General features: G+C 36.7%; 1 protein-coding gene across 9 annotated transcripts in view; it reads left to right on the top strand.

The window, feature by feature from the left end:
• HDAC9 (histone deacetylase 9) overlaps positions 1-18,263 on the top strand; it is a 186,164-nt gene that overhangs the window by 164,032 nt on the left and 3,869 nt on the right. For all 9 annotated transcript variants that reach the window (XM_007463052.1, XM_007463053.1, XM_007463050.1 and 6 more), the window contains 3 exons: positions 441-563; positions 3,370-3,580; positions 4,024-4,241. In XM_007463052.1, the coding sequence (XP_007463114.1) occupies positions 441-563; positions 3,370-3,580; positions 4,024-4,241 (552 nt within the window). The remainder of the gene's footprint in view (positions 1-440; positions 564-3,369; positions 3,581-4,023; positions 4,242-18,263) is intronic.

The raw sequence follows: 18,263 nt of genomic DNA, 5'->3' as shown, positions 1-18,263 counted from the left end.
ACATTACATACATATTCTTCATGCCTTAATACAAAAATCTGTGCTCATAAGAATTACTCAATTTAATTGTTGTACTTTACCAATCGATGACAAACACACTGATTATATTCCATAAAGGTAGAATTTTTAAAATGAATTTTTTCCAAATGAACATAGAAGCTTGCTCTTCAGATTTTATAGTTACAACTGATGAAGAAATTTTTAATTTATTACATATAACATTTTTGGATACAGAAGTCATAAAGTACTTATAAGTTCTTAATTAAAATACTTAAATGTTTTGACAGATTATGATAATATAAAATCTGTTTTCTGAAATGAGAACATTACAGTAAAATATGTGATATTGTGTAATATTTTGAGAGTTCCCTTTCACTTTTTTTTTTTTTTTTTTTTTTTGTTTCCTTTTCCTTTTTTTTTTTTTTTTTTTTTTTTACCAGAAAATGGTTTCACAGCAACGCATTCTAATTCACGAAGATTCCATGAACCTGCTCAGTCTTTATACCTCTCCCTCTTTGCCCAACATTACCCTGGGACTTCCAGCAGTGCCAGCCCAGCTGAACGTAAGTCATTATTACCCTGCAACAGCCTAAACCAGCCCAAGGGATATTTTCATAGGGGAATTCTCATTCTTTTCTTGTATATTTAGACTTCAGGGAAACTTGGTAGTCTACTTCTCCTTCACTGTTTGCTGAGTTGTTCAAAGATGTTCAGTTTAATTTCACATTAAAGAATCATGCTGGTTCATATAATATATAAAAATATTAACTAACATTTGTATAATGCTTTATAGCTTTTAAAAAAGAAAGCACTCTCCAGGTATATTATTTTGGTAGCTCCACCCAACCATCCTATGAAACAGAGATTACAGGACACATTTTTACAGAAGCAGCAGCTGAGACTTGGAATGCATAAAAGCCCAAGATCACAGACCCAGCAAGTAGCAGACCTGAACCTCAACTCAGGCCATTGCTGAGAGGTGCAGCGTCTGAAGCGCAGCAGCATATGTTTAAAGAATTTATTTCGTGAATGACTTTATTTTGAGAATTTAGGTTACTGACTCTGTGGTACTGAAGAATACATATCTGGAAAACCTCTCTAAGAACAATATTAAACTCTTGCCTGGAGATGCAAAGTGAATCAATTACTTTAAAAGTCCTGACAACTGAAATAGGATCTTTTGGAGGTAACTGTCCTACTAACAGAAGACAGCAATAATTATTTTATGCATATTCCCTAAAATAATATAAATTTCAGTCATTGTAAAAGATTTGTAAACTTTACCTAATTTATCTGTGAAAAGTTAGTAAATTAAATTGTACTTATGCAGAGGTCATATGATACATTTGGTTTAAAGAGAAATTTGTTCCGACCCTTGGCACCAATTTTGCCAATTTTTAGATGCAGGTCTTCCACTGAGTCCATCTTGTCAAATTCACATCTTTTACAGTATACTAACATTAAGAAATCATAAAGAGTTGACCATTTTGTGACTGATTTATTTTCAAAATGTGAACCCTGTCTATGGTATGCTACTAGTTTATGCACAAGCACACCTACAGGTGACATTTTTAAAATGATAAATTTTATGGCTGTGTTCAATACATATTATAAAACCAATCTAAGAGGTACCTTATTGTATTTGGTATTTTTAATACAGTAGAATGTTATCTTATGTGATATAGTAATCTTATACCAGTGAGGAGAAAGCAAAATTTGGATGTTGTTTTGTATTTGGAGATTTAAAGAAGACAGGCTTAAAAACAATGAATTCAGCTATGCCCCTGAAATTCCACATGAAGCATTTGTAAACAGTTGGCTCTAGTGAGAAGAAGAAAGAAATTAGGGATGAAATAAAACATACATATTTATGGATGGTATTTTCAAATCTTCACTTATTAAAAATTTTCTTCTGTTCCTATTTTTTCCTATCTCTTCTGATGATAAGCAAATACTAACACAAAAACTTATGACACGGGAATAGGCTTTTTTTTTTTTTTCCTACTCTTTTTTTGCATGTTCTAAGTCACTCCTACCAGCTAACATAAACATACACCACTTTTAATGTGGTCGGGGAGAATTTTTTCCCAAAGGACCAAGTACTAAAAACCAGACCATTTAATGTTTCAATGGTAATACAATTTGGTACCTTTGGATGAATAAACCAGTGTGGTTTGGATTGAAGTTTCATTTTTCTTTGCTTCCATTTTGGTGTGGATGAGGCCATCACAATTAATTTTTCAAGCTTAGCATTGCGTTGGCAAAGGGATCTCTAATATTCTAGTTCCCCACTGAGCAGTGGTAAATTTTAAGGAAAAGAGGCCAGGAGAAGGAATCACTTCTAGATTAAACATTGCATTGACTCACTGTGTGACTAAGACAAACCATTTACCTCTTTGTCCTTCAATTTCTCCGTCACTGAAAATTGCTTTGCTTCCCTGGTACACAGCAATTTTGAAAGATGAAACATGAGTTTTGAAAAGAAACATGCCACATAATTTTGAGGTATTAGACCTCTGCTTTTGTAATACCAAAATGACCACCATTCATTAAGTTCTTTGAATAGGAGAATTCATTATTACTGTTGATGATATAAATATTATTGCCTTATTACTGTGTTATCATATATTTCAAGTTCTTAATAGCATTTTTATTTGATATCTAATTTCACTTGTAGTTTATTTTATTAAACAAAAGTATCTGGAGTGTCATTTTCAATATTTAAAGATTTGGGAATCTGTTATGAATTAATATAAGATACATGTTTAAATCAAATTCCTGCATATTTTATATAACCTTTCATTGACTTATCTCAAGAATTTTATTTTAAAAATTAAATACTGGAAACCCACAGCTCTGTGAACGTATTAGAGGACGTATAGAGAAAGGGTGAATTGTTCCTTCTGCTTGAAGCTCCAAAACTACGGATCTTTTTATCTCTAGCTTCTTAATCCCTATTGTATAGCCATTAGCTCAGCGATTTGAATAAATTTTACTTTTCTAATATACCTTTTACTACAGCAGTATGTTAAACTATTTTAGAAATAACTGTCCCAGTTATTAAGCCTGAACTTAGCATGATTTTTAATGTTAAAAAACGTTTTATTTTGGGTTCCGTATAATGATACCCAATACTAAATTGTCTCCAGTGCTTCAGCTCTATTTTTGTTTCTCCTTTGTTAGTTCACTTAGTTCACAAGACATGGTGTTATCCATTTTCCCTACTCAGCCATTGGATAAGGTAGGGCTTTTTGGTCGGGGGTTAGGGGGGGTGGGAATTATGGAATAAGAAACTAATCTAATGATTTATAGACCTAGTGACCCATATGGATGAAAGCGGATTAACATCTGTATTATTTCTTGACACAGGCTTCAAATTCGCTCAAAGAGAAACAGAAGTGTGAGACCCAGACACTCAGGCAAGGCGTTCCTCTGCCTGGGCAGTATGGGGGCAGCATCCCGGCATCTTCAAGCCATCCCCATGTCACTTTGGAGGGAAAGCCCAACAGCAGCCACCAAGCTCTCCTGCAGCATTTATTATTGAAAGAACAGATGCGACAGCAAAAGCTTCTTGTGGCTGGTAATTCATAACGGCACCATTTGCAGGTTATTTTAGGGCTTTCATTTTATCAACAATTCAGTGTAATGTCTCTTTAACTCAAGACCTAGTAAAGATTCACAGTGTCATACATAGGTCTCCCTGATACCTACTACTGTGGAAAGACTGTTGTCTTTATTTATTCCTCTAGATCCATGAAAAAAATACTCACCTTATTTAACAGTCATACATACCAGAGTGGACTACTGGTGAGTCATTGATCAGATGCATATCTGCCCAATGCTTTGGCACTTTTGCCTTCACCCCACCCAACCTAGCCTCCTGATATTTGCCCGGTAGTATACTACTTTTCGTAAAACTTATCCCATAGCTATTTTCTATAGCTTTCTTAAATTGTGTATGTGTGTGTGTGTGTGTGTGTGTGTGTGTGTACATATATACATGTACATATATTTTTTTTTCAGGTGGAGTTCCCTTACATCCTCAGTCTCCCTTGGCAACGAAAGAGAGAATTTCACCTGGCATTAGAGGTACCCACAAATTACCCCGTCACAGACCCTTGAATCGAACCCAGTCTGCACCTTTGCCTCAGAGCACATTGGCTCAGCTGGTCATTCAGCAGCAGCACCAGCAATTCTTGGAGAAGCAGAAGCAATACCAGCAGCAGATCCACATGAACAAGGTAAGTCCCCAAGCCACGTCAACATGCCATAACCACTGGTGTGGAAATTGGGGTTTTCTTCACTGATGTGTGCATACAAGAGAGAATGTTGGTATCCATCACAGCCAAATGGAGACTGCCCTCCTGGCCCCGCTGTCAGGGCTCAAGGGCACCATCACATTATCACTGTTTTCTCCATCACTACATGCGTAGGACATTTGTAGCAAAATTGAGGTCCTAGATTAGAAAGTCTTTTATGATTGGGTACCTGTCTTAATACAGAAGCACATACAGGCACATGTGTGCAGAGCCCCTTTTTTTGTTATTGTAGTAAAGGTGTGAGGCAGAGTTGAAGTTTGCACAGGTGCTAGCAGCTATGCCAAGGTCGGCCAGTTAGGTATTTCTCAGCAACTTCTATGTATGCGTGTTATATTTATTTTTAATATGCCCTACTTTATTCCAGTCAGTGTTGAAGCAGTGTCTCAGAAACTTGTGGTAGTTTCTTTCTGGCAGCCTTATTGTAGCTGAAATGGACAGCAAATGCCTGAATCACAGCACATCCTCAGGAGCCCTCCTGCTGAGGCAACCACAGTCATTCTAAAATAATGGTATCAGGCGGGCCAGCAAAGCATTTTCAATGAACTTGTAAGCAGAACCGTTCTGTACAGTTTTGCCACTACTCTCTGCTATGGTAGCCTTACAAAGTAGAATCCTCTCATTTCTGGAGAATGAAAGGTCCTGAATATCAAAATTCTTTCTATTATCTTTTGTTACTGTATCACCTCCAGATATCTTGTAGAGACATTATATTGAGAAACAATCTCCTGTTTACTGATAAATGGATAGCTAAAAATTGAAATAGTATTTAAATGCTTTATTGTATTGTGATATAAACAAAACAAAATCTCATGGGAGAAGGTCTAATCATCTTTCTAATAGCAAGAGAAGGGGGTGTTTATCATGTGCTCACCTTATTGCAGGTGGGATTAGAGACTTTCTCTCCTCTTTGGCCTGCATCTTAGACTCGCAGGCTCAGCGGCCATGGCTCATGGGCCCAGCCGCTCCGCGGCATGTGGGACCTTCCCAGACCGGGGCACGACCCCGTGTCCCCTGCATTGGCAGGTGGACTCTCAACCACTGCGCCACCAGGGAAGCCCTGGCCTCCATCTTAACAAGGCAGAGCCATGAAGGGAGCATGGGCTGAAGACCACAATACTGAACACAAATTCTCCCAGTCCAACCCTTTGCAGCATTCAAAGATGACGTGTATGTGTGTATATTGGGGTTCAGGGTAGTTGGCTGTGCCATCTGCCTCTCCTGTTATCGTTTGCCGTACTGCAGATTGTATTTCACTATATTTCAGACTCTTTCTATATCATCACATTAATGCCTGTTTTATTGCTACAGCATTTCTCTAAATTTATCAAATTGTTTTGGGTACAAACAGAGGAGAACCAACTTCCTTCTTGTATAATGGCATATAATACTCCTTGTCTTGAATGTTATTCTGCATGTTTACTATCTTATGGTAGAGTTACGTTGGTTTGTTTGCTTTGTGGTATCTTAGCACTACTTAAAACTACCAGGTATTCTTGAAACATTGTCCAGTGTGAGAGGAAGGACTGGGAATTCTACTTTTCACCTCACAATATTTTGATCTGGAATTAAGTTCATTTAGCAAAGTAGTATTGGATTGTAAGTATACTTTCTGCTACTCGGTTCTATTTCCTAGAAATGTGGATGTGCATGTTCTATTATAGGTAAATTAGGTAAATTGATCCCTTTGAAATCATCATCTACAGATGATTTCTATGAATACCTTTAAGAATACTTTGGAATACATTTTTTATGACCTAGAGTTGCCACTGCTTCACACTCAGATGGTTTGTTAATATCAGAATCTTTGTATATTAGTATCACAGTGGAGATTTTGACAGGCAGATGCTAACCTCAGTCACATGGAAGAAACTAAGATGGAAAGCAGGCATTTGCATTTTAGCAATGAGAAAAGCAAATCTTATCAGAGACCTCCTCCCATGTGGAGCTGATTCCTTGGAATCTGTTAAGAATTCTTCCCCAAATTAGAAACAAACCTATACTTTTAGGTACATGTTTGTACAGTGGTTTGATTATTAAATCTTGTCTTAATTAGGCAAAATGAAGCCCAGAAAACTTCAAAGTACAAAGCTGATCTTTATATATTAACCTCTCTCAACTTGGGTGTTTAGATTACTCAAGCAGGTCTCTGCTTGGCTTTTCTCCATGTATATATTCCATATGTTTCATCAGGATGGCATATGCACACTGGGTATTCTCCAGATTTGAAAATATTTCACTTGCCCTCAATTGTCTAAGGAAATAGAGAAGAATCTTGTTAAATAAATCTTGAACTCCATCCTGTTCCGTGGTATTCACAATAGAACCATTAATAAATGAATTGCTACTGTTCACCCTCCCCCATGAGGTAATGAAAACATTTAGTTCACATTAGGAGAAGGCCACACTTAGATGCCAAAAGATAACAGGTTTCTATATAATAATATATTTATGTGTACTCTAGCCACTTAGAATAACCATTAATGAGAAATAACCACAGAAACCTTAATATATGTCATTTTTTCCCTATTATCATGGAAGAACCTTTACTGAATCCATTCAAATTGGAGCCAAATAGTTGGCATCATAAAAGCATGGTTCTTACTCTTGAGATACTTATTCCAACAGGAAATATAGGCACACATGAAGACATAGGTGTGCAGATGACATATTTTAAAATGTCTTTTCCTTTTATTCCCTCAGCTTTTCTTTATGGTTCTTTTTTGAGGAATTTAGGAATTTTGAGGAAAAATGGAGTGAGAAGAAAGAAAAAATAAGTAGGTTTATCTCTAAACTTACATCATATTAAATAATGATTGGGCTTCCTGGTATGAAATTTTTAATGATTTATTTGATTTGCTAAAAATCTTTAGAAGAATTAGAAGCAAATCTATACTTTTCAGAATAGTTTATACAATGATTGACTTATTAAATTTTAAAAACTTTCTCATATCTTGCTATTATTTGACTGCATTTATGAAAGCAGTCATTCATGCTTGTTATAACTATACAATGTCAATGTTATTAATCATACTAAACAATTTACCTACCTGTTACCTGATACTTTAATGACATTTACATGGGAAATTTGTGTGTGGTAAGATGTTAAGCCTCATGTAATTATGTTGTAAGTGCTTAATAGCTTAGCAGAAATACCCCAGGAATGGGTTTATGTAGCATTCGTATTGCTGTATCTACCAGTAAATAATGGGGCAAGCTTGAAAAATGAATGAAAAATGTCAGGATGATTTATCTCTGCTTATCAGTTTGTATATTCTGTTTTCACTGAAAGAGCTTTGAGAAGCTTAACCATAGAAAATCACGGCTTACAACATTTGTTCTTTGATTTTTTTTTGAGACATTTAAAAAATTCAGAAATGCATTTAAACAATTTATATTACTAATATATACTACCTTCATGTTTCAAAAAAAACAAGAGTTTTTTAATATGAGGATTTCAAAAGAAAACTGTTGCTTTTGCCAGTATCTTTTGATTTTTTTATTAGAAAAATATGGTTTCTAAAACAGACTTTTCCTTGTAAATACAAAATAGCAAACAAAAATATAGGAGGGTATTGATAATTTTCTTCTGAACCGTTTTCAAGTTTAAATATTGCCACAGATTTTCTGGTAAAAACTATGATGAAAACAAAATACCACAGTTACTTGGACGTTTTTATGATTTTTGAAGGAGTATTCTGACCACTGCCTAATTACCAGAAGGGTAGATCTCTAGTCACATCACTCTCTGAATGATATACAGAAATTTTCCGAAGTATATTCAGGCATTTTTGTTGTGAGATAATTTGACAGATCTCTGTCCCCTTCCAAATGACAACATTATTCTTTGAATTATTTCTCAGTTATAGTATTAATAGAATAGCATTGGTTGATGCCTAATTGTTTCTGTTTTAACTAGAATTTTAATAACTTTTCTAATACCTATATTTTTCATATTCATTCCATCAAATCCATATGAGAAGAAATTTTAAAATTATTTCTTCATTCAATACTTATTTATAAATAATCTATGCAAGTATCCGTTTAGCAAATCATTACTGAATTCTTACTTGGTACCAGACACTATTTTAGGCACTAAGAAAACATTCATTATCCTCATGGAGCTTACCATATGGGGAGCAGGGGACTGAAATATTCCAGTAAACAGTAATACAATACAATGTTTTAAGTATTAGGATAGGGGACATGAGGAAGGAAATTGTTTTCTTTGAGGAAACAAGATTTGAGACTTGTTTAGTTCTTCTCAGGATTATCTTGTCCTTTTTACATCTTTTCCTCTCCCTTCTCTCTCTCTCTCTCTCTTTCGTTCTCTGTCTCTCTCTCTTTCCTTCCCTGCCTCTTTCTCTGTTTCTCTTCCCCCCTCTCTCCCTCTCTTTCTTTCTTTGTAAAATGCTCTGTGATAAATACCTTATGCATTCCTATGACTGGATATCAGCCAACACTTAAAAAAAAACCCACATAAATCATGAGATGATATCTTATATGTGTCAAGGTTCACTCTAGATATAAGTATTTATTATATATTTATTGCTATGATACTTAGGCATTTTGACATGAGTGCTATTTTATCATAATAAAAATATATCTAAGACAAGAGCAGTAAAGGGGAGGGTGGGCAGATGTCCTACATTGCCCTTATTAAAACAGGTAGATTTTATGTCTGACAAGCAAGGCATGAATATAGTTAAGCTCAAATGCTGGCACGGAGCTAATGGGGAGCTTTCATCAGTTTTGGAAGAGAATTTGACCCTTTATTTGAGCAGTATCTATTGTATTCCTTTTCTTGACACAATTTTCTAACATAAATGTTACATTTTCTCCATAACCCCTCATGATTCATACCCACTCCTTGTCCCCAACAATCCATCCAGAGCGACTCAGGGGAGAATATTCTTTCATGCCTGTGGTCACATACAAACATAGCATGGTTGTGTGTGTGTGTGTGTGTGTGTGTGTGTGTGTGTGTGTGTGTGTGTATTTTTCCTTATAAAGCATCCCTGAAGGCAGCACTAAAATATAACTGTTTTGTGCACTATTAAGCAAAGTGTATATTTTCCCAAGGAAATTAATTTGAACAACAATTATACAGACAGTTACAATCTCCAGAGTTTATATATTTTGAAGTCACACTTCATATTAGTTTATTTTAATAAGGGTATTTCTATCCATGCCTTACTTGTAAGAAGATTAATATTTTAAGGATAATTAGATAAGGACCAGGTACCGATTTCTGCTTTTTTGCTACACCTATTTCTCCTAATGTATCTTTTCCTCCCCATCTTTTATACAACACGCATCTTTCCAGACCCTTTCCCATAGGGACCTTAGGGATAGGATCATTTAAATGATGCCAGCTCTCTTTTATGTGTAGGATCTTCTATGAGCTGGGACACCATGCTAGCATTCTTATTTGTATCATCTCCTCAAACTATAAGCACACTTTTTTTTGTTTACTATCAAGAAAGTTAATTTAAAAGGGCTTAAGTAAGCTGACTGAGGTGGTTAGGTTAGGTTAGTAGTTGACAGAGCTGGGATTCCAACATAGGTTGTATGACACAAAAACCTGTCCTTAACATAAACTTAGGCTTATGATTTCAATTGTGCTTTTATCACTAAGCAGGAGACAAGATTTTCCTAATTTTATTTTTGCCAAAAAGTAGGAAACTTACAATAAGAAACAAGGCAAACAAACAAAAAAAAAGGAGGGTTATCTTATTTTTTAGGTATTTGTTTGGATTTGCCAGGAAGGAGAAATCCCATTTCCTGACCTTGCTTCCCAGTTCTCCACTCATTGCCCTCCATCCACTTATTCATTTGGATGTCTTTTTATATGGACCCAATGGTGGGACTTTCAGATATCCTGTTGACTTTCCAGCAATGCAGTGTGAATGCAGTACAGAGCCAACTACAGCCAGGCCACACTTCATTCCTTTCTTCTGTGTTGTAACATTGCCATATTTTTTAGACTGGGCAAACATCTTCTCACAGGAGTTCTGAGCAAGCCTGAAGCTGAAAGTCAACTGACTTCATCAAGTTCAAGTGAAATGCAAATGTTGGCATCTCATCTATGGGTGGTTTGGAAAATGCCTTGTTTTAAGTTTTGAAAAATGGATGAGTAGAAACTTGAACTGGGCTTTCATTTAGGAAAGTAGGCATTACTGTTGTCAGGTTTAATTTCTCTCTATCCATTTGACAGCTTGTTTCCATGCAGAGTCTTTAATCACCAATTTAGGATTACATTTTGCCCATTAGATGGATAGTATGTCCAAAAACTTTAGCAGGCATTGAAAGGCAGTCTTAATTTTATAACAGTAAAAAGCCTCCTAGATTATTTATCTATCTATAGAGGTTTATAAAAGAAACTTTGACTTTACCCTTAAATAGATGCTATTTCGACATGATTAGCCCAATGTAAATAGATCCTTGTAGGAATGTACTGGGCTTCAAAAAAAAAAAAAAAAAAAAAAAACTACTTATGCTGCAATACCGGCTTACATCATCATAGAGAATTCATATAGAAGCATTTCACTATATAATTACAAGTTGATGGTTTATAATATACAGAAAATGGCTTGTTGCTTTATTATTAGATGTGATGAAATCCTGTGTTTGGAAAAGAAACTAAATGACCATTTCAGTGGATTAATGTGTAACATTCATAAACGTTCCCAGGGCTGCTTTCATAACTTGAAGACCAAGGGAAGGACCTCGACCTTTCCCTTTCACTCTGCACTGTTAATCTAGTCAGAGACGCTTTTATTGAATGAGAAAAACAATAGTTGGACATGACTATGAGGTAAGAAAATAGGGGAAAGAAAAGTATCTGGGGAGTTAGGCCATGTGAGTGGTTTGACTGATGTTGATTCCAGGAGTTCAAAAGGAGAGGGAAGCTAAATAATTCGGTTGTTTCCCAACCTTGACAAATAGTTTCATTTGACAGAATGAAATAATTAAGTCTTACTAAGGAATTTTTAATATAACTAAGTGATTTGTGGACATGAAAACCACCGATGTGTAGCAGTCTCTTTGTTACAGATTTTGGTTGCTTATAAGTTCCTGATTTTAGGGGTTTTTTCCTCTGTATCTTTCTGCTCTTTCTCTAAATATTTATGAAGACTGAGGGATTATAGTGACCCTGAAATGTCATACAGTCTGGAGTATTCCCATTCCTTCAGGCAGAATTGCATCCAGGGCTCTGCTCCCATGTCCTAAATATACCGTTACTCTCTTGCTATCAACTTAGTTGTATCAACCAGCAATAAAAACTCACTTCTAAAAGATAATTTCCTGGCATGGAATAATTGGTGTTCCACAAAGATTTATTAGCAGCTATTTTGCTGCGACCTGGAAGTGAAAACAGAGAAAGCATGTTTTTCCCCTTGAATGGCTCATAGACCTGCAAATAGATAATTTTAATCAAAGATAGTTCTACAGAATGCATAGTTCATGTGAACTGCAAAATCTAGAATGCTGGGTAGCCTTTCCAAGAGAAGTTTCTGATGCCCTGCACACTTATTTATTTGTTTTGCGATTTTGGCCAAAGCGTCAAACCTCTTTTTCCACTAATGCTCTAATCTGCACACTTTAGAGGTTTATAGTGAGAATTACATGAGAGGATGTACTGAAAGTGCTTTGTAAACATAGTAAGAAATCCTTCCATTTAACACAGTATTTATATTCTTATATAGCACTAAGAGTTATATCTTCCCAGTTATGTTAATGCAAATGGCTTTCTGGAAGTGTAGAATATTTCTAAGACACACATTTTTCACTTGCCTCAATATTGCATCAGGCTACTTTGTTGTAAACCAAACCACGAAATTTTGTTCCAGCTCTTCCTTGCATCTTTGTATTCATCATGAAGCTGACCTTGTTTTCTCTTTGGAACAATATTATGGTTAGTTATTGAATTTTTTATTGAGGTATAATTCACACACTGTAAAATTTATTCCTTTTGCTGCACAGTTGAATGAGTTTTGACAAATGTATATCGTCATATAATTACTGCAATCAAGATATAGAACAATTCCCTCAACTTCCAAAATTCCCCTGTGTTGCTCTTTTGTAGTCAATCCTTACTCCTACCTCCAACCCCTGGCAAAGTACTTGAATTTTTGACCATGTAGGGAACATAAAACGAATCACAAGTATGAAGGATGGTGTATTTTAAGAGCATGCAGACATCAGCCCTAAATGATTTAAACCATAAAATGTTCAAGCAAGAAGAGACGTAAGGGATTCTTTGCCAAGGTCACAAGCTGATAGTCTATGGACTGGATCCATTCCATTGAACTGATGTCTTTGGCCTGCCTGGTGTCTTAAAAAGCATTCAAGTTTTTGGTCAATCATTTCAAATACAAATCTGGATTTCTGGCATTGCCTGAAAAATTGAAAAGTCTGGCTACCCTGGGCCCACTTTTCCATGTGGCAATTATTGTCTGGGGTTTACTCTTGGTTGTCTTTTTGAAGTATCGCTTGCACTGCTATCCAGTTTACCCAAGCAAGGGATTGAGGGGAGAAAGGGAGATGTTTATGAGGCAAGTGATCAGGAGCTCCCTGGCTTTGAGATCTTGTCTATTCTGAGACACAGTCCAAAATCACCAAGAGTTAGCAAAGAAAATAAGCATGCCTTTCCTCACTGTGCCTCTCTTCATTACCCTTAAAGAAGGAAAAAATAAAACTTTAAAAGAAAATGCACTGTCAACTGAAGATCAGGAAGGAGATTATCAGGGAAAAATCCTATTATGTAATATAAAAGGACATAAAATTACACAGCGCTCTAAAAGAAGGAAAAATAGCTCATTTGTGTTCTAGTTAAGAAAAACCCCTACCAGTCTTGTTACACTCTCTTGCTGAGGATTTTATGTTCTGAAAGGCTAGTCTTCCTGTTTCCACTTTTCCCCACCTAAATCCAATCGTCTGTAGCAGCCAGAGAGATCATTTACAAATGCAAATCAAATCATGTCAAGGGCTTCCTAAAAACTCCCCAGTTGCTCCTTATTGTTTGTTGGATAAAATCCAAATATCTTTTCATGGCCCACAGGCTCTTGCCCCCTCACTGACCTTATCTCCGACTCCCTACCCTTACTCGCTGAGCTCCCACCACATTGGCCTTCTCTCCAGTCTGTGAGGAGTCTCCTTCCATCTCCTGGAACGAACTGCGAGTCACAGTTCTGTGTGGAATGTTCGACCTCCAGGTGTTCTTATGATTCGACCTTGGTATTGGAGTCTCTCTCAGCTCAAACCTCAGCTCTTCAGAACGGCCTTCCTTGCCCATCCAAACTGGACACAGACACCCACTCCTTCCCCCATTATTCCCTATCACATTTAGTTCCAATCTTCAGTTACTTATTTATTATTTCCCCCTGAGAGACAAAGTCTTGCCTGATTGACCGCTTTCTTCGCAGGTCCTGGGCTATAGCAAGTGCTCAGTAAAAATTTGTTGAATGAATGAAAGAGTGGGTAACTTTCTCTAACTAGCCGGGAGGAGGAAATTTTCAGTCTCCTTTCTGGAAGTGAACACATAATTGAGTTATTGGAATATTAGGATGTTTTGAGAGCCGAAGGAAGGATATTTTAATTGCTGGCATTGTTTTGGATAGTCATTTAGCATTATAAAAATAAACTCATTTTTATTAAGAATTCATTTGATCCCTAGATTAATTTTATATCTCTTCAGTATTGGCAAGAAAGGGTGTTTTTCAGTTTAGAGTTTTAACTTATGTGAATAATGGACCAGTACTTAGAAAATCTTTCTCTCTTGTTATTTAACTTTGCTTCTGCTGGTTATTTCCCTAAAATGCACAGAAGCAAAATGACATGTAGTATTTTGGCTTGAGTCGGAGTTCTTCTCTAAGTAGACCTCTTGATTTGAAAGCCCTCCAAGCTCTGGTTGTTTTTGAGAACAGTTGGTACATACCTAATCTATTTGTGAATTGAGGCAGAATTTTATCATTATTTTTAAATCTAGTTTCCTTGGAGCTTAAGGGAAGGGTTTTATTTTCCAAAAGAAGTATTTTACATTTATTTAAAAGAAAAAAAAAAACTTATGCTATTGCCATTCCCCAAGTAAAATCTGTCTTAAAATCTGAGGCAAAATAAGAAAGTGATGAATAGGGTTGAAGGTCATTTTGCATGGTTTAATTCAAACACTTGTGCTGAATGGTTTGTTGGCAATTTCAGAAAATCAGATGTCTATCAGAAACAGATTTACTCCTTATATACTCCGTTCTTAGTTTGATATTCCATATCTAAAGATATTTGTGGGGACATGAAGGATTTCTGTGGCTAAAGTTAAAAATATAAATGTTGGTTTCTAGAATTTTATCAAACAATGTAACTTACACAGAGATGGACTTAAACGGGTCAATGTGTAAAGATTAGCAGCACAGCCTTTAAATATTATTTAATGACTTTTACACCACTTGCCAATAGATTATATGATGTTCAACATGGAATTATGTTGAACATCATATAATATAACAAAGTCCAAACACTGAAATTGTGGACTTGCTATAGTTATGACCCTAGCAGGGATTGATAAGAATTCAAGAGTTGAGTTACAATACTTGAAGCTGTGAGCAGTTTGGATAAATTATCATATGCTATCTGGTCTATAAACTCTCCAGTGTAAGTGTGTATACTGTGTGTGTTACAAACCCAAATGGTGATAGACCGCCTGCAGCATTCTTAGTGTTTGGTACAATCGCTGTACAGTAGCATGGAGAATACAGAGACATGCTGACAGATGAGGAAAAGCACAGATAAAAGGAATAGAAGAAGCTGCTCAGCCATCATCTCCTTCATCTCAGCTGGGTTCCCCACCAGAGTAACTCACCTGGTGTCAGACGAATGACACACAGTGTGTTTTACAGATGGGGCCTCAGCCGAGACTCACGCAGGCTTACACATTTATCTGTCACACAGATGTTTCTTCTTGTGTTTTCTAGCCAGCAAGGCAACAGCTCAGCTTTGCTGGGGGATCACCTCCAGATGTTCAACCAAAGAGAGACCCTGCCACCCCACTGAGAGTAAGCAGACAGCTCCTCCCTGCAGCTGGGGCCACTCAGCAACAGTACAAATTAGAAAAGGGTTTGCTCATACCTTCTTTGTAATGGTCACATTTGTAGTTCAAAAACACACAGAACACAACATAGTCCCAACACTGGATTTCCTAGTAAATAGTCAGAAACTTACAAATAACAACAAGTAGCTTTTCACTTTAAAAATCTGAAATAAGTCAAACCTGGCAGGCAGGTTTTCTGTGACTTTTGTTTGCAGATTTTCTTGATGTTTATTGCTGATTTTTCCACTCCGGCAAATTTGACTATTTAAATAAAAACAGCTTGAGTCAAATATCTAAAAAAAATAAGTGTAGGTTAACTCCCTCTGTGCATTCATATTTTGCAAAACGGTCTCCAGGAGATCCCATTTATTTCTTTTGTATTTTTTGAAACTTCACAAAGAGCATGTTTTATTCCATAAATGGTGAAAAAGTAGTAGTTACTATTCACGTGGATGCTGGCATTCGCCTCATAACCTGGGGGAAAAAAAAACGTGTCAAAGCTTTGTTGCTAAACACTAATTAAGTTTTCAGTTATTTATGTAGACGAGTGAGAGAGAAACAAGGATAAATCCTAGATTTTTAGACTCGTGCAACTGGGTAATGCTGTTTACTCAGATGAGAAAAATTAGGTGATCAATACATTTGGGTGCAATGGGAATAAAGGTTATCTTTGAGCTACTTAAAGTTTCTGATGCCTGTTGGATATTTTAGATCTAAGTGATGACGTTAGGTAAGCAGCTGAATATGCAAGTTTGGAGCTCAGGGGAGACATTGGAATTGTTTATGTGAATTCAGTTGTCATTGGATTATAGCCGTTTGAGAGGAGAATGCAGAGTGGAAGGGTATAAAAAGTTCTAGGTGTCTTCTCTTCTCTGTAGATGACTCGGCTTTTACTTGGGCATGAAATTCCTTCTCTATAAAATAAGGATTTGAAGAATGTTATTAGAAAATTTCCAATTCCAACATTTTATATCTGTATGATCTCCACTCTTAAGTCACTGTTTTGTGTCAAGAAGCATTTCTTTTACAAACCCGTAAGGAGTTCTTTCTGCCCTTGGAAGAGATCATTTTGCCGTCTGGCCTTCTTGTCCAGTTATCATAGCATTATCCATTCTGGCACTTTTCTCCCTCGTGTTTCCTTTAGTCCAGCAGAAGTGTAGATGAAGCCAGAGGCACCGGAACAAACAGTATTGTTTCTGTGTTGTACACTGGAAATTGTCATACACACTTTGATGTATGTCACTATGTCAGTGCGGTGGTAAATACCAAATGTGATTCAAGGACTAAATGATATGATTTCTGGGCACTCCGGTGACCTCAGAAATACATTAACAGATCGGATTTTCTGTTAAAGGTTTTCTGTTAAAATGTACATATGATTTATTCTGTAACCACTCAGCATTTTGTCAGTATTAAAGATTTTCTTTGACGTATTTGCTATCTGTAGGAAATTATATTTCAGTAAATTCACATATATCTTGTCTGGTCTTTGGCTGCACCACTATTAGTAATATCAATCTCTTACTTTCAAAGATGCTATGATTTTGTCATGTTTTCTTTTCTAAAATGCTTCATCCTGACTGCACCTGTTAATATCCTATTTCAAGTGCCACTGGATTTGGTATTTATGCAGTCATTATTGACTTTAGCGAGAGAGATTTCAGTCAAATAGTGTGGATGAAAGCCTAGTTGGCGAGAACTCTAAAGAGAATGGGACAAGAGAAATGAAGACAATGAAGAGAAATAACTCAAGAAGTTTTACTGTGAAGGAAGGTACATAATGGGTTTGGGGGTGGGGCTGGTCAAGGGAGGTTTCATTTAAAATGGATGATAAGACTGAAGGTGTCCAAGTGGAAGTACTGGAGCAGAGAAGGGAAACGAGTGATGGAGGACAGAGTGGACAACTGCAGGAATGGATAGGACCCCGGGCATTAAGCTGAGGGGTTGACTAAGATAGGGCTGCAGACCTTTCTTTCACTGTAACAGGAGGAAGAGTGAGCGGGACAGCTTGGTAGAAGAATGTTGAGTTTCTCTGGTGATGCTTCTTTTTCCTCACCGAAATAAGAAGCAAAGGTAGCAGGAGTGAGGAAGAGGTCTGGATATTAGAGGTTTGAGGAGAGAGGAGGTAATTTGAAATAGTCATTGAAAGACTGGGAGAAAATTAACTAGAGAAACGTAGTAGGATTTCCAGGCAGCACTGAGGGTCCATTTGAGGGTTATGATCACAAATTTGAAGAAAAACACTCAGCATGACTGTAATTTGTTTATTTGTTTCCTAGCTTATTCAGCTGCTTGGGTTTGGCAGGGATTTAGTATTAACCAAGGTTAGAAGTCGTACTTATACAGTAAAATCCATATTGAAAAGGGCAGGGGAGTTGAAGATAGTAAGCAAGTGATTTTTACTGATGGAGAATGGAACCTAGTCCAGCAAGGAAGGAAGTCGGAGAACGAGGGTGGTGGCGGTGATGGGCAGTGAGAATGTGGTAGGCTCAGTAACCTGGAAGACCTTCCAGAGGTGAGGAATGATTGGGGTCAGAATATTCTGAGGGTGAGCCAGAAGAAAGAAATGATGTTTGAAATTGAGGTTTAGGAGAGTGTACAGTTACCAACGAAGACCGGGTCACTGGGAGCTGAGGTAGGGTGGAGGACAAGACCATTGGAGGTTAGGAGGTCAAGGCAGTGAGAGGCCATGCTGGAACTGAAGCTGAGGAGACAAATAGCAGCAGGAAAGTCTTTATACTTAGCGGGTGGCATCTGTAACTTCCTCTTGGTTACTAAATACCCCCTGTAGTCAAACATCCAGAAGCTGGATAAGATGCAGAGTCACCCACAGGAAGCAGGAACTTTTTTTTTTTTTTTTT

The sequence above is a fragment of the Lipotes vexillifer genome, unplaced genomic scaffold (assembly GCF_000442215.2).
Source record: "Lipotes vexillifer unplaced genomic scaffold, Lipotes_vexillifer_v1.1 scaffold1061, whole genome shotgun sequence".
Classification (NCBI taxonomy): Eukaryota; Metazoa; Chordata; class Mammalia; order Artiodactyla; family Lipotidae; genus Lipotes; species Lipotes vexillifer.
This window is presented reverse-complemented; position numbering and strand designations above follow the sequence as displayed.